Source organism: Melozone crissalis, unplaced genomic scaffold, assembly GCF_028551555.1.
Source record: "Melozone crissalis strain CALT ecotype California unplaced genomic scaffold, PUWL_Pcris_2 ptg000088l_1, whole genome shotgun sequence".
Classification (NCBI taxonomy): Eukaryota; Metazoa; Chordata; class Aves; order Passeriformes; family Passerellidae; genus Melozone; species Melozone crissalis.
The window spans coordinates 1,236,567-1,254,151 of NW_026535865.1; the positions used below are offsets into that span (position 1 = coordinate 1,236,567).

A 17,585-nucleotide genomic window follows, 5' to 3' on the forward strand; every position below is an offset into this window, starting at 1 on the left:
GAACATTTTTTAAAATTAATCCTAACAAAATTATGTTATCACTACTAAATTGAAAGGAAATGCAAACAAGAAGTGAATTTAACATACACAATCCACACAGCAAATATTTCAGTGAGCCAAGGAGGTTTCCCAAGGCTGGCACACATCATGAGTAATTCAGGTCTTTTATTTCTACTCTGGACATCTCTCTGCCTTCACAGACAGCAGGCACTGGACAGAGCACCCCTTAACAGGAAGGAATTTAGGGCTAAAACACCAACTCTGCAAACTTCATGGGTGTGGAACAAAGGCAGTGACTCAATCGAGTCCATCAGTACAAAGTCTTGTGGATAGAGAGCAGAAAGGGAGAAAATGTCAATGGATGAACTGTCAGATGTGAAATGAGACCCTCATGATTTCTTTGGCTATTCCAACCTCCACCCCAGGGACAAGAAGGAAAAAGAAGTTTCCAATCCTCCATTAATACAGCTAACAAGCAGCCAGTTTCCCAAACACAGCATCATAGAGAAGAGTGAAAAATTCTGTTTAAAGCAGACAATCCATGTATTGTTACCTTAATTAAGTTTACTCTTAAAGGAATAATTTGATATTAATAATAAAAATCCTTAAAATATTTAAGGAAAAGGATATTTATTTGGATACTTACATGTTTTGCTTTTACCTCCAATCTCCACAACTGCTACTATCAATTATAACATTACATACTAAGATAATTTTGGGTTGCAATTTCCCAAGAATTACAGGTTCTTATCAGTGTAGGTCTAAAAATAACTAAAATACTTTCAAGACTGTCTCAGAACAATAAAAAAGCTGCAATTCAACCCAAGACACACCTCTTTTAGCCAGCTTCTCCTTGTCTCTGTCAGATCTGTGGGATTTTCTAAAGAAAACTGCAAGCATGCATAGGAAAATGTGCTATTTTCCTCTAACAATATGCTGCTTTTAAGTTATTAAGTTCTATTGTGAGGCTTGAGGACACTAGAAGACAAAGCTAATTGTTATGGTAAAGGATTCTGTGGTGAAATAGCCCTTTTTAATCACACTGCTTGGCTCTGCAATGGTCTTAGCTGACAAGGAAGTTTCCTTATGCTTTTCTGACATTCCAGAACACCAAATACAGACACGGGTGTCCAGTGATGATATCATGGCACAAATGTCAGAGGAAATGAAGAAAATGGCTGCAAGAGAACTGCAGATTAACTTCAGATACAGAAAAAAGGATGCTCAGTCTGCTGAGACATCGAGATTGCAAGTGTAAAATCCACAAGGGAATGGAAGGAAGGCCCAAATAACCCTCAGTGTTTTCATGCCAACAGACTGGCTGCAGAGCTGCACAGCTCCTGGCACAGCCTCTGCCTTTGGCTGCTTCCTTGTGAAAGCCAATCCAGCAGTAACTCAGCTGAACCCACACAATGCCAGAGCCTGCTGTCTAATAACCCTTTGTATAAACACTCCCAGGTAATTTCTGCCTTCTGCTAAAACTCTCAGAGAAGCCAGATCCCCTGTGTTCAAGCCTCCCACAGAAACAACATCCTGTTCCCTTAGAGACCTGGTGCTAAAGCAGCTCCAAATCAGCCTCTGTGACACCAGACACAGAACACAACTAACAGCAAACTGCTCTGTGCCAGCCAAGCAGGATTTAACTCCATCCTCTGGCGACCTACAGACAACAGCTGCAAAATTCTGATCAATGTGTCTAACATGTACCCACAGCGTGATTGTTGTGATTCCTTTATAACATTCCTTTTGTTTTATTGTGGTCAGTCATTGACATCAAACACAGTTGGTTCCCACCCATTTACCTGCTGAGATTATTTACCTCTGATCCACAAAATGAGTAATTGAACAATTAGAAAAATGTTGTGCACCTGCACCCCACCTTATTTCTCCAGACTAAGAAAACAAAAGTAAGCTTAAGAGGGAAAAGATACCAGGTGGAGAGCTGGCAGTGACTTTTCCAAGGATGGGAAGGATCCAACATCTCTCACAGGTCCAGCCCTGCTCTGAAGGCTCAGAGCAACAACTGCTTTATGGATATTTTCAGTCTGCCTCAAAAGTCACATAAACATGAATATTCCAGCAAACTACTGAACAGAACCAGGTCCTAATAAAAAATATGGAAATGGGCCCTTTAGGACCAGGGAAACATACCCCAAACAAGACTAATCCCTGTAAGTGTGACCCACAGTGAGCCCTGGAGGACTCTCACTGCCTGCATGGATGCTGCACTGGGGAGGACTGGGGGACTGTTTTCCTGACAGGTGAAGAAGAGAATGATTCCACTCATAAATCTATTATGTTGTCTTCAGTACACTGAGAGTCCTTCCCTTGCAACAAGTTCCCAGAGAACACAGCAGGCATAGAATTGTAGATCATGGCATGGTCTGGGTTTGAAAGGACCTTAGAGACCATTTCATTCCACCCTGTGTCACAGGCAGGGACACCTCCCACCGTCCCAGGCTGCTCCCAGCCCTGCCCAGCCTGGCCTTGGGCACTGCCAGGGATCCAGGGGCAGCCCCAGCTGCTCTGGGCACCCTGTGCCAGGGCCTGCCCACCTTCACAGGGAACAATTCCTGATTCCCAATCTCCCATCCAGCCCTGCCCTGTGGCAGTGGGAGCCATTCCCTGTGTCCTGTCCCTGCAGGCCTTGTCCCCAGTCCCTCTGCAGCTCTCCTGGAGCCCCTTCAGGCCCCAAAAGGGGCTCTGAGGTGTCCCTGGAGCCTTCTCTTGTCCAGGTGAGCAGGCCCAGCTGTGCCAGGCTGGCTCCAGAGCAGAGGGACAGAGGGGCTCCAGCCCTGGCAGCATCTCTGTGGCCTCCCCTGGTCTCACTCCCAGCAGGTCCATGTCTCTCTTGTGCTGGTGTCTCCAAGGCTGGAGACAGCTCTGCAGATGGGGTCTCACCAGAGTGGAGCAGAGGGACAGAATCCCCCCTCTCCCCTGCTGCCACACTCCTTTGTTTCCTTCCAAAGCATCACACAAGTTAGGTGGTTATGCATAGTTTGAGATCAGTGACAAGGAATTTTAAGTTACTTATATACAGGATAAAACCAGACCTGAGTTGCAACATCCACAGACACCCAGGAGTAAAAAGGCACCTTGTGACCTGGGCCCAGTCCTGGAATCAGAAACTGTGCCCTAACACACACACACACACACACACACACACACACACACACACACACACACAAGCCCACATTAAAAGCAGCCTGCCAGGCACTCTGGAAGCACATTCTACCATGGAAGCATCCAGCCAAGGCTTTCCTTCTACAAACTCAGGTGTACATATTCTGTGTCCACTTGTTCCTGTACAAGTCCTGTCCTGGACCTCACACACATCCTTCCAAGTGTCTGTCCCCAAAGTGCCATCACACAGTAACTGTACCATTTTTTACTGTTTTTGTCTGGCCTTCTTTTCTGTTTCTGTCAGAGCAAAACTCTGCATCTTTTTCACTTCCAGTTTTATACAGGTTCTTCAATGGCTATTCCTTATCCAACAATTTGAATGTCCTGGGAAGTGAGGGGGCAGGGATGTAACACAGTTTTACCCAAACAAACACTGACTAAAAAAAGAAGGCTCTGAAAGTGGCAGGATCACAGAGGTTCATTCTCATACTCCCTCCAGGCATTTGGCAGGAAGTTTGCACTGAACCCCAATATTACAGTCCTATAGCTTTTACCTGACAATAGGTAAAACTATCACTTACCTGTATTTCTCTACAATAATCTAGAATGTAAACCATCCCTTTTCATCTGTACTTACCACCTTTAAACTACAGTAGTATAACATGCCTTTATAGTCCCTAAGTGCTAGAAAAACCCAATCCATTCAAAACTGAGAACATATATTAACTTATCTTGCTCTAAAACACCCAATAGCATCAGCCTCAGCGATCTCCTCCCACTCAGTGCCTGGTGTTCATCTCGACACAGGCTGGGCCAACACACAGCAGTGCTGTCACTGCAGGAGACATGTCCACCTCACAGATGCCTGTGCAGGAATGCTCCTTGCTTCCTCATTTTACTCCAAAACAGAACAATCTACCTCTGTGCTGAGGATGACAGGAAATATATAAGGAATTGGCATTTACACAATATTATGACTGCTGTCAAGTGTTTACCCCAGGCAAGGAGAGATGTTGTTTTGCTTTCTCCTGATGTTCCCTGCCTGCTATAGAAACCTGCAGCACAAAAGAAATTGGTGCTGTAACAGTTTTCAAAATATTTTAGTGGACAGTTTAAAAGTTTGCATATACATAAATATAAATTTACTCAAGAGAGAAAGCTAAAAAAGAGCAACAAGTAGGTCCTTATCTGCACAAATAATTAACAAAGTAACTACAAAACCTAGTTTTAAGCAAAATACTACACTCCTTCAGCAGAAAGAATCAAGTTTTGTTTCCATGATAAAAGGCCCTTTCAGGAGAGAGGGCACTGCTTTTCTTTCCGTGCATCACTTGGGTTTCTGTCCATGTCCCTGCTTCCTTTCCCAGCTCCTGAGACACAGCTTCAGTCACCAGCTCCTTCCTCATTCCCAGCCCAGTGCTGACACCTCCAGCTTCACTGAGGAGTCTGACACACACCGGACACTTCACTGACAGCAGCTAACGCAGATCCTCTCCTCCTGTCCTCCACAGAAACCCCAAAATCAAACCTGGCTCCTGTTACGTCAGTGCACCTCAGCACGATGGCAACTTAGTGTAGAACTTGTTTTCTGAACTGGGAATCAGTTTTTGGAGGACGTGAGCCGGGTTTGAGTTTTTTGTTTGGCTTTACAAACCTTGCCAGGGGTGACAACCAGAGAGCTTAAATAGGTGTGAATGCATCGAGAAGCACCACAAAAATACCAGGCATCAGCAGAATTCAAAGCAGTGGCTGTCTGAGGACAAGAAAAGTTTAAAGTGCTCAGATGTGCCTTGTGTGGGCTTCTTTAGCACAGTTACACTGTTGTACAACCAGGGCTCCACAATCACATCAGCCCACAACCATCCTGCACCAACTTCCCCATGAGGGCTTGTTGGGAATTTAGCTGCTAGAGACTGGAAAAGTACAAAGCCGTGGCTAATTCCAAGTCCTGCACCTGTGAGATAGTGTGTCCTTGGGCCTAGCTGTAGTAGGATAACAAATAGTGAAAGAGACATGAGAAAAGAGAGATGTAACCCCTAAGGAATGAGGAAGAGTTCATGGTATAGTTTAACCAATAGATTGCTTGGCTTACAGAATATTCATAAGCTTATTATTTGCTGTATAAGTGTTTGATACTTTCTTCAATAAACTGGACCTGTGATGAACCACCTGGTGTCCTGGTCCCCTTCCTACGACAAGGGCTCTGACAGGGAAGTGTAGCAAGGCAGGACTGGCAGAGCAGGTGACCCAGCACACACACAGCATCCTCTGCTTCCCAACAGCCAGGAAAACACACAGATGTGGGAGCAGAGCAGCCTGGCTGAGCAGGGAGCCGTGGCAGAGCTCCAAGGGAAACTGAAAGCACAGGAGATAGAAGGAGTAACAGCTACACCAGGAGGAATTTGGAAACACTGCCCACTGTGTCTGAGGAATGGCAGAGCTCAAATGCAGTTCAGACTTGGAAAGAATGGAAAGAAACAAAAGAATTATATCAAGGGTAACAAGAAAATAATCTATTGCTGTCCCAGCAGCATGAGGCTGGAAGTATGACAGCAGATTTGATATGTGATCTGAGCAGAGGGGCACGGGATGCTTTCTGTGCCTCACCTCACCAGCAGAATCTAACAGGCTCCTCACTTGGGAAAGAGCTCCCAGAGAAAGGCCAGTGGATGAACACTGAGCCAGGCACTGACTGGTTGAGAGAACTGGTCCCAGTCCAACCTATGGGGGGATGAAATGGGCTCTATGCAAGGGTGATGAGGCACCAGGCTCATGTCCCTGCCAAAACTGCTTCATCTTTGAAAGATCAGGAAATTGGAAGAAGGAAGGAAAGCACCACATCCATCTTCAAAAGGAGACAAAAACATCCCCCCTCCCCCCAAATTGTGTGCCTGGAGCTGGTGGAGTTTGCAGGGTCTCTGCTGGGACCTGCAGCTTGCCTCGTGATGCACAATGTGGAGGAGGCGATGGGAACGTGGTCTCACCCAGACTGGAGATCCCACCAGGCTGGGAGGGACCTGTCCCAGCCTGAAGGGTCAGGCTGCCAAGAGGACAGGCCAAGAGCACCCAATGGAATGAGCAAGGACAGATGCAGAGCCCTGACCATGGGGAGAAACACCCTGGCCACAACAGACTGGACACTCACTGGCTGGAGACTGTTCTAGGGAAAAGGAGCTGGGATCAGGGTATGGAGCACGAGCCAGCAGTGCCCACAGGGACAGGGCAAACATCATCCTGGACAGCCACGAGACAGAACACCTGGCTCTGGAGACAAGGACCTGCTATTTGGTACATCCTTAGCAGCTTTTGTTTTCATACTGCAAGGTGTCCTTACATCAAAAAGAAAGCAGCCTCATGAAGGATTTATGTCAAAACATCTGAAGTATTTAATGACCAATTTTCAAAACTAACAACTAAGGGTTTGATTTTCCATTCCATGTCTATGTTGATCAAATTCCATCATCTCAACATAGACAGTAATAAGTAGAATAACTTCTAGCATATAATTCATAGTATGTTTCTTTAAATACAGGAAATTATGGAATTATTGAATGGTTTGGGTTGGGAAGGACCTTAGAGACAATTTCATTCCACTCTCTGCCCCAGGCAGGGACACCTCCCACTGTCCCAGGTGCTCCCAGCCCTGTCCAGCCTGGCCTTGGCACTGCCAGGGATCCAGGGGCACCACCCTGTGCCAGAGCCTGCCCACCCTGCCAGGGAACAATTCCTGATTCCCAATCTCCCATCCAGCCCTGCCCTGTGGCAGTGGGAGCCATTCCCTGTGTCCTGTCCCTGCAGGCCTTGTCCCCAGTCCCTCTGCAGCTCTCCTGGAGCCCCTTCAGGCCCCAAAAGGGGCTCTGAGGTGTCCCTGGAGCCTTCTCTTGTCCAGGTGAGCAGGCCCAGCTGTGCCAGGCTGGCTCCAGAGCAGAGGGGCTCCAGCCTTGCACTCAATCCTTCATTAATGGTATAGACTATGCATCTCAGCTACTCTGGAAACACATGAAGCTGTAGCTAAGACCCATAGTTTGAACCAAAAATTTTCTCTTATCCAGTCCCCTAGCCCACAATTCAGGGATGTCCTCTCACCTGCCCCACCACTGAGCAGCTGCTGTCTCTGACACAACCATTTGTGCTGTGGTGACCACAGTGGTTCCAAAAAACACACAAACACACTACTGGAGACAGAACTGAGTACAGAAGCTTCAGTGCAGGTACCGAAGCAGTTAAAAGTAAATTTCACTTTTACTTTGCCTAACAAAAATATTCCGTCAAATGGAAGCAAATATTTTTTTGTTTACCCAAAGAATTTGTTGAAGCAACAATTAATCATTCTGAAATACTTTCATCTGCCTCATCTCCAGTTAAGTCATAAATGCTGCCCAAAACTATCATTTGGTATCATTTTTGCTACTTTTCATGAAGGGATGGGACAATTTTCTGGCTAAGAATGATTTATTGCTCAGATGAACATCAGTCTCAGATGCTGAGATTTTAGAGGAGCAGGCAGTCAGCCACAGCTCAAAGTAGTCACAAGTTCTTTGTTCCAAGACAATATATAACTTTTTAAACCAATAGACAGTTGCCACAGGGTTTATTTTGCTTTTCTAACCTATCACCTTTACTTACCTCTGCTGCACTGTGCATACTTTTATCCAATGGGACATTATCACACATGTACACATATGCTTCTATTATAACTTCTAAACTCTTAGCTTACTCTATACAACCACACTCCTACATTATAAACCTTCACTGTCTTACCCAGTACAGTTTCTCATAACTATAGAAACATAAGTTTATGATTTTTCTGCTTAATGTCTGTGTATTGTATTTTTACATCAATCCCAGCTTCTCCCAAGGCTGCAGATCAAATCTTCCAGTGTCTGTGGAAGTTTCTGTTTTTCCAATTCCCACAATTTAGTCTCTGGAACACCAGAAACCCCACAGAGTCCTGTCTGTGTCAGGCTGGGGGCAAACAGCCCAGGGCTGTGCCTAACCCGGAGGGCCCTGGGGAGCCCTCTGCTCCTGCAGGGCTGGGTCAGTCACACCAACACCTCAGGGCAATCACTGCACCTGCTCCACCTACACAGAGTACAGAGCTGCAAGTTTAGCCTTGTATTTCAGCATTTCCACAATGTTTCACCCTTTCCTGTTAGTCTGTGCAGCAGCTCAGGATCTTCCTTCTACAGGGCCTGAACCCAGCTTTGTGGCAGCTCCTGTCACTGAGACCCACACTGCACACTAAGCCAATTCCCATTTCTGTTCAAGGCTTCAAAGCAGCACATCTTACTGAACAGACACTTGATGGCAACAGAAAGGAACTAGCAAGGAAACAAAGAAATATCTAGTTATATTGATAATGACTTTCCAGTCCAGAATGTGTCCCCACTGCTTCCCCTGGTTTTACGACACAATCCCTGTTTTGGTTCATAGCTCAACAATGAAGAGTCTCATTTACAGAAGTTTAAGGGCAAAAGCACATTTAGCTGGTTTGGAAAGCCTGACCTTCAAAACAACTCAGAAAAACATTACAAATTACAAATAAAGCTTCCTCTCCTTCTTATGTAAAATCAGTGATATTTGCCTTGAAACAAAGATGAATACAACAACTCAGATACCTCTTTGGGAAAAAGTCAACAGCTCCAAAGCTAACTTGACAAAAGTTTGTTGTCAACCCTGGTTCAGAGAGCTCACAGGGATCTCACCATCTCCACAATACTGCAAAAATTCAACAATAACAGCTTTAAATCCTGAAAACAAAAGGGTAGGGGCTTTCTAGTAATTAATTTTATTTCACAAAGCCTCTCTGCATAATTATCATTTCTATATGATCTTTTTTTATTATTTTTTCCCTTTCTCTCAGTTCCAGAACATTTCTCTATTGAGATTTAATTTCAGTTGCTCCAGGGCTCCTTTTCCAGATGAACTGCCAGCATCCAAGATTCTGTGAAGTGAAAAGAAAACAGAAAACACCAGGCCCAAAACTGTACAGAAATACCACAGGCTTGTTTTTTTGGAGGAAGATCTCATTTCTTTAAACAGAACCAAATTTGTTCACCTGTTGTTGGAACCAAAAAATCTGACTGTTCAAAATGCTGAGGGCTCAAAAATTCACTTCTTCCTTCTCTTGAGGAAGAAACTTCAACTTTCAAATAACAACACTTCTTTAGCTGCAAACATTACAGTACAAAAGCTTCAGCAAGTGCTGTCACCCCAGTCACAGGCTGAGCTGAACTCAACTTTTACACTGCAGAAATGCAGCACCCCATTGGAAGAAAACAAAAGTATTTTAAGATGTAGAAAAATAATTCCCACTAAAAGCATGTTGAAAATTATTAGAACACAACCAAAGATGTTGCTACATAGCTCATTTGTATGGCTTCATAAGGGGGAAAAAAAGCAAAGGAAGCAGAGCCATGGAATGGTCTGTACAGTTCTCTTGGCCTTTTTGACTTGCATGGTAAGGAGGGTTATATTTAACCCTCTCATTGTGTCCAGACAGTGGAAGGACACTCCAAACCTGCAGGGAGTCACTGCCTGTTGTGCCAGCCCTGCCTGAAAGCTTCCAGGGAACACTGAGGGACCCTGTGAGCGGGAGCACCACCAGCAGTGCCCAGGCACTGCCCCCAGGGTGGCATCACTGCACACCCCAGTGTGCACACAGAGCCATCACTGACCAACAGCTCTAACAGAACCCTGCATGTCAAACCTTTGGAGCTTCACTACAGGCTCCCCTCCAACTGCTGATGAACCCCAAACTCAAGGACTGGTTTTCAACCTGCTCACAGGCCCTTCACCTGGTGACATAGGTCCTCCTCACTGAGAACACATCTGCCCAGCCCGAGTGACAGGGCCCAGGCACTCCCTTCACAGCTCCACCATCCTTTCCAGCAAAGGCAGCTTTTCTTTTGCCAAGGCCTCTGCTGTTCCAGGAACAGGGGCTGCCATGACTGCTGGAGACCACAGCACATCATCACCAGCCCAAGTGCACATGGGCTAAACACAGCAGAGTGCCCAGTCTCTGCTCACAGTGCCCTGGAAGCTCTGCTCTAGGCCAGACTGCTACACAGACCTGGCTTCAGCAACAGCTAAACAAGTGCTTGACTGCTCCCAAGCAGGGGTCAACCAGAACAAAAACTTCAACCTCCTTTAGGTCAAGCACACCTGACAAAGCTCAGAGCAACGAGCTCCAAGTCCAGGTGTCCTGCAGCCATCCCATCCTGACAGCAGCCAGCACTCTGGGTCATAACAAGGGCACCACAAATCCACTGAAAACCCGAGACATGCCCCAAATATTGAGACACAGAGCCCAAGAACTGTTGCCAGAGCTGTTGCTTCTACTGCCTGTGCTCTGACCCTTCTGAAAGAACCCAGGCAAGCTTTAGGGCTAGAAAGATGGGGAAGGGTCTGGAGGAGAAGGGGCTGAGGAGCAGCTGAGGGCACTTGGCTGGTTCAGCTGCAGCCCAGGAGACTGAGGGGAGGCTCCTCGGGGGCTGCAGCTCCTCCCCAGGGCAGGCACAGGGGCAGGGGCTGAGCTCTGCTCTGGCACAGGGACAGGAGCCCAGCAAGGGCTGCAGCTGTGCCAGGCCTTGGCATGGAGCTCAGGGCAAGGTTCTGCCCCCCGAGGCTGCTGGGCACTGCCCAGGCTGCCCAGGCAATGGTGCCAAGGCTGCCAGAGCTGCAGGAGCTCCCAGGGGTGCTCAGGGTGGGGGTGTTGGGGTGGCTGTGCAGGGACAGGGGCTGGGATCAATGATCCCTGAGGGTCCCTCTCAGCTCAGGATATTCCAGGATTCTCTGATTTAGGTTAACTGTATTCCTATACCCTTGAGAGAACTCAGTTACCACCTCTGAGGCAGTTTATGTGGCCACCTTTATGACAAAAGGAATTAAGTGGAGCTGGCAAAGCTGGTGTTCACATTTCCAGTATTTGGGCAATTTGTCTGCAAACCACTTGCACTTCTCATTAAGTTAACCATTGCCACAAGGCATTCTTGAATGCACATTTAAAGAAATCACATACCACCAAATGTGATTAAAGAGGTAGAAAAAAAAAATCCAGAGGTAATGCTGCATTCCAATTCCACAGTTAACAGCAAACCTGCATAAACAATTTCATGGGTGTTTTGCACGCAAAAGGAAACTATTTCAGTCAAAGAGAATACTTAAGTATTTTCCACAAACAAGAACACTTCAGAACTCCATTTCTAGACTGAGTTCACTGCACTGGTGTAATGAGTAGTTGCCCTGCCACATGAACTTGAGCCAGTCACCACCCTGCAGCACCTGACAGCTGGGCAGTAAAATCCTCCTCCCCTTTCTGCTTGAAAAGCTCACAGGGACAAGGACACCCATCTCTTTTTCAGTTGTGCAACTTCTGAGAACGAGTCTTCATGTCTGAGAGAAGACATGAGAAGAAAAAGGCAGGGAAAGGGTAAAGCTTTATGTCCATTCCTGAGGAATTGCAACTATGTGAAAGTGACTGCTTTTGGTCCTGTAAGAAACATGTCCCAGGCACACCCGCAGAGAGTGAGCCATCACTACAGCAATGTTTGAGATGGACCCCAAATTCCTGCATAAAACCTTAACAAGTCACCCCAAAATGTCCCTTCTGCTCCACACCTGCCAGCAGCAGTGGAGAGATCCCTTCACTGCACAGCTGCTGATCCGCGGAGTGACCTCCATCAGAACCCACAGTGACACTGCAAATGCACAGAGTGCAGAGCAAAGCCAAGCCTCCCTGCCAGCCTCTGCACAGAGGGGCCATGTCTGGGGAGCTGACAGGTACAGACAGATGAGAACAGTGGCAAGATCACAGCAGGCGGTTGTGAGTACCAGAGGGAAAACACTCCCTGCTCAGGCAGCACAGAAGGGGTGAGGCAAGGAACAGGAACCCTCAGGAAGGTGGATGCCTCCTTCCCAAAATCAATCACTGTCAGAAGGAGCCCTCACAGAATGAGGTGTGCACAGCAACCTGTCACCAGGGACTCTGAGTGGGGATATGGTGTCAGGAGCAATAAATAGACCCCAAAGAAGTCTGAGACCATAAACACATGGGGAAAAAGGTTCACAGAATCCTAGAATAGAACCCTAGAATATTCTCAGTTGGACTGATGGTCCTTGTGGGGCCCTTCCAACCCCTGTCCTTCCAACCCCTGAGCACCACTGGAGCTCTGGCAGCCCTGGTACCATTCCCTGGGGAGCCTGGGCAGTGCCCAGCAGCCTCTGGGGAAGAAACTCTTTCAATATCCAGTTTAAACTCCCCCAACACAGCTTTGTGGTAGTTCTGATGCACTCTTTTCCCTTGCACTCTGAGGACAGTTACATACAATGTCACAGGTGGGAGCATCCCGCAGCTCACACAATTATTCCAATAAGAAATATTATTTTTAATATTACTATGCGCTGCCATAGCACATGAGTTTGGCACCTTTTTGTTTTTAATAATTCCACAAAAAAAGCAGTTTACCTTTTCAGAGCTTTAGGACAGTCAGGTTTGAAAGTTATAAATACTTCAGCAGAGTAAGGGGAAGACAGACAAGCTAAAACACACATGACTTTCAGCTTCAGCATTTGGTCCAGAAGGACTAACAGTCTGTGCACAGCTGCATGGACAGCAGGCTAGAGATGACCAGGTTCTCCTGGAAAATTTAGAGCTATTGAGCAGAAGCATCTGTGCTGTACAAAGTCAGACATCCTGACACAACGAGCCATCAGCTCCTGTGCTGCAAAAAACTGAGCAGCCCCAGAGAGGCCCAGAGCTCTGCATTCCTACATTAACAGGTACTGAAGGAGGAATGTTTTTTAAAAACTCACCTGTTAGAGGAGTCCAGCCCAGCCCAATGGCTGGAAACTCAGACCCCAGAACCTGGATGCTGCAGCAAAATGAAACACTGACCATGCAAAATACAGCACAAGACAGATTTCTGCTGTTGGAGCATCTCCAGCACGAGGCAGTTGCTCCAAGGAAGTGGAGATTTAACATCATACACACATCCCTGCACAGGGAATCAGTGCTGAGTACAAGTCTGGCCCTGCTGTGTCTGCAGTCAGTGCTGCAGGGCTACTGGACCAACCCCAGACTTCTTGGTCTCAGCCTCATGAGCCCCAGGAAGAGAGGATTTAATTGATGGATCAGGTCAATGGCTACTCACAGACCTCAGCAATCATCATGACAGGCCAGAAGATGTACCAGTGAAAAGTTACACTGCAGCCTGGACACTGTGCCATTCTATATTGGGAAGTGAGAATCGGCCTTCTAACATTTCCCTAGGGTTCAAAGCCCCAGGGCATGGCTGGTGCTCAGTTAAGATCTGACAGAAAGAACAGTGTCCAATGAATGCTGGAATTCTCTTATGAAAATCCTGGATGTCCAAACATACTGTCCATAAACACAAGTACAGTGAGCAGCACAGCAGTGATCCAGTATTTGCCTGCTGACCCCCAGTGCTGATTCTCTCATCACAGTCAAGCAAAGCCAGAGCTGGAAGTGCTGAGGAGGGCACTACACCAGCTGGGAATGCACAGCCCAGCCCTCTACTCCTCCAGTATGACCAGGAGGAGCCCTGCATCCTTCTAATGCTCATTACTGTGCACAAGTTTCTCTGTACAGGGACTGAAAAAAAAGTAAAAAAAAAAAAAAACCAGAAAAAGAAGCTGTCACATCTCAAACAACAAACCAGACACACATCACACCTTTATCAATGGTTATAACCCATATGTACACAAACCCAATAGTTCCTGGTAAGGAATGTGAACTGACACTATGCTTTGCTGCTACTTTCACCTTTCTGTAATGTTCATCACTAGTGAGATAAAGGGTAGTCAGTCTGGAGGCTTCAAGGAGCTTCTCTACATTTTATAACCACAACCTAACACATGGAACACAGATTGTTCAATACTCTGCTGCATTTGAAGCAAAATGCAACAACACATGCAATGATCATCATAAAATATTTTGCTCAAACAAATCCAAACTTTGGCTTTCAAATCAGTTATTGAATTCCAGTAATCAGTCTCCAGACAGGTTATGCCAGTTCAATAAGTCATGAAAACTGCATTCCAAGCAGAAGTATTTTTTGGCCCACAAAAAATTGTCTGTTTAACAGACAATAACTTGGGAAGAAATGTATGTATCACTCAGTGTTTTACAAAAAGCAAGCATTATCAACTAAACGTTGATTTTAACTCTGCAAACACAAACAAAGGGAACTTCAAAGACAAAATACTCTGATTATTAAAACTTTATGGGGGCACAAAAAGCTATGACTTCATTGAAAAGAACTAAACTGATCTGAAAAGTCTAACACAAACAAAAGCAAAAGGTTCCCTCCCTCCTGCCCAGGCCACTCAACCCACTCTCCCTCACATGCCAATATTATGACTTATCTGACCAGAAACCAAGGTCAGGGAGCTGAACAGGTTTTTCTGCAGCTCCAGTTTCCTGCTGTCTGCCACAGGGTCAGAGAAATTCAAGTGGAGGCACAAGAAAAGCAGAACTGTGCCACAGGATTTTTCTGTTCAGGAACTGCTGCACATCCATGTGTTAAACAGAGAGTTTGAGAATAAAGAATATAATGTGAACATTAGGGGGCAGAAACAAAAGCAAGAGGAAGAAAAAAATGCTCAGAAAGAGCCAGTTATTTGGCACTGATACTCCAGAACTCTCAGTAAGCATGGAGATGACTGGTAACTGCTCCTAATAGTGTTGCAAGCAAGAGAAAAATTAGGTAGCAACAAAATTCAGTGGCGTGACCACAGCAGCCACACAGAATCCAGCACCTGCAACCACTTTAGAGGAAAGCCAATGTTCTATCCACAGGCACTCGAGGGCTCTCTGCAACAATAACAGCAATTTTACTTTTCATTCTTGAGGTTAAGAACAACCTTGAGCACGCAAGTGTATGTCCTGGACTTTAAACGACCCAGCACTGTCAAGTTCCAAAGTTAACCAGACTTTAGCAGAGTGTTTGATGCTACAGGTACCTGTGAAGCAGGGTCTCAACTTCAGAGACTGATTAGGGCCCCTGATTCCCACTAAAAATATCTTCCCCCCCCACAGGTGATTCTGTGCTTATTTTACAGTCTAAGGTGTGGGTCAGCTGTGACCTGCTATCATTAAGCAAGGGATCTTATTCCTTGCAAAACCAGCCTTCAGAGCAAGCCTCAACTTCTGAGTGCTGCAAAGCACATGCCAACATCTGGGACAAACACTCACCTAGCAAAACATTCAAAGAAATCAGTATTTATGTAACTATTTTACCATGACTGAACATATGCATCCCTTAAGTAGAGACACAGACAGAGACACCACAAGATACCTCATCTGTAAGACATCAGGAAAGGCAGAGGCATGGAAATCAGAGAGGCTACTCAGAAGGGAAATTCTGAAGTTTTTAATTATTCAGTTCTCATGGGTACTCTCAAGCAAATAAAGCACTGAAGATGACGCACAAAGAGCTCTCGTGCATTCCAGCAGCTCCCATGCAGCTTTCACAGACTGGGGAGTCTCCGTTAGGGATTAGATAACGATCAGTATCACTGGGCTCTGAAACACAACACTGAGCATGTGCAGCAGAGAACTGCACTGAGCTGCAGGCTGGGAACAAACACCAGAGCACAGCCGGTTCACAGCAAACACCAGGGCACAGCCAGTTACCATCACACACCAGGGCACAGCCAGTTACCATCACACACCAGAGCACAGCTGGTTCACAGCAAACACCAGGGCACAGCCAGTTACCAGCACACACCAGGGCACAGCCAGTTACCAGCACACACCAGAGCACAGCTAGTTCACAGCAAACACCAGGGCACAGCCAGTTACCAGCACACACCAGGGCACAGCCAGTTACCATCACACACCAGAGCACAGCTGGTTCACAGCAAACACCAGGGCACAGCCAGTTACCAGCACACAGAGCTAGTTACCAGCACACACCAGAGCACAGCCAGTTACCATCACACACCAGAGCACAGCCAGTTACCATCACACACCAGGGCACAGCCAGTTACCAGCACACACCAGTGCACAGTTACCAGCACACACCAGGGCACAGTTACCAGCACACACCAGGCCACAGCCAGTTACCAGCACACACCAGTGCACAGTTACCAGCACACACCAGGGCACAGCCAGTTACCAGCACACACCAGGGCACAGCCAGTTAACAGCACTTTTTTTTTCCCCTCCAGAAACAACCAAGTGCTCTCACTGAATCCAAGATTCTGCAAATTCTGAACAAGAATAGCCAAAACTAAATGAAGTATTTTAACAGTACAAGGATTAAAACGTCTTCAGAGAGCAGCTAAAACCTCCTGCAACTACCCAGACATGGAAGCAGTTGCTCTGTCAGCATTTGTTTTGCTTCAAGGAAACGTTCTCAGAACAATTCATTCCTCTCACATTTTAAAGCTACTACTACTAATCCTATTTAAGGAACTTACAAGTTAAATTCTGCAACAGTGATAAGACCTACAGCCACTTCAGAACTCCAGCACACCTCTATTTTACTGATCAAAATCAGAACAAAAGGTTTGTTTTTATATTCAGAGCTCTGGTGGAGTCAAAAACACTCAGACTGTAGGAAGAATAAATCAGCCAGGACTAAATCTAAACCAGTTTTAGACCTGTCTATTAATGTTCAAATATGGGAACTGTGTTTCTTAGAATTCTTAGCCACACAGACAGTAGTCATTAACTTAGCCTTGAGCATTCCATCCTCCCAGTACCCAATCCTGGCATTACTGGAGCTCCAGGCAAACGTGTCAATAGTTTGATTACACACACAAATATTTAGTATTTCTAGATTAAGTTGTATTTAATCAAGTATTTGCTCACCCAGTCTGGTAAAAGGTGACAATTTCTGAAACACTAAATCATACCTGCAACTTTGTCCCGAATGAGTTTTGCAGATTCCACTTCGCCGATGCTGCTGAACAGACTCCGTAATTCATCCTGTGTCATGTTCTGAGGAAGGTAGTTCACAATTAAATTTGTCCTACCAATATCATCCCTGCAATCTTCAGCCATGTGATCTTCATAACCATTGGACATTTTACAATAAATCTGCAAAGTGAAAAAAAATCCTCAGTGAGCTTTAGATCTTCACATTTCCATAAACCAAACTTCCTCCACCTGAAATAAGTTTGAATGTTTATTTTAAAAACTAAGAACAAACCACTGCCTCAGCAATGCATTTTTTCAACTCAGAAAACAAAACACTATTTGTTGAAAATTCCAGAACAATTCAATCTTTCAAAAGCACAAACATGACATTTTACAGAACTAAGTACCATTAAAGAGCTCTTTAGGATTTATATTTTTGTTACATTAATAAAAAGCATCAAGATAGATTTTGAAGACATTCCTGTAAATAACAAAATATTCCCAATAGCCAAGGTAAAAATCAGGTCCCTTATGTCCATGTCCAGGTACTTGACCAGCCACAACCAAACTGCCACCT

At 45.7% G+C, this 17,585-nt stretch overlaps 1 protein-coding gene across 2 annotated transcripts in view; it reads right to left on the reverse strand.

Moving 5' to 3' along the window:
• Nucleotides 1–17,186, reverse strand: part of ELAVL1 (ELAV like RNA binding protein 1) — a 33,147-nt gene extending 15,961 nt beyond the window's left edge. For both annotated transcript variants that reach the window (XM_054290931.1, XM_054290932.1), the window contains exon 1: nt 17,005–17,186. In XM_054290931.1, the coding sequence (XP_054146906.1) occupies nt 17,005–17,176 (172 nt within the window). In that variant the 5' untranslated portion in view covers nt 17,177–17,186. The remainder of the gene's footprint in view (nt 1–17,004) is intronic.
• Nucleotides 17,187–17,585: the final 399 nt, after the last annotated feature.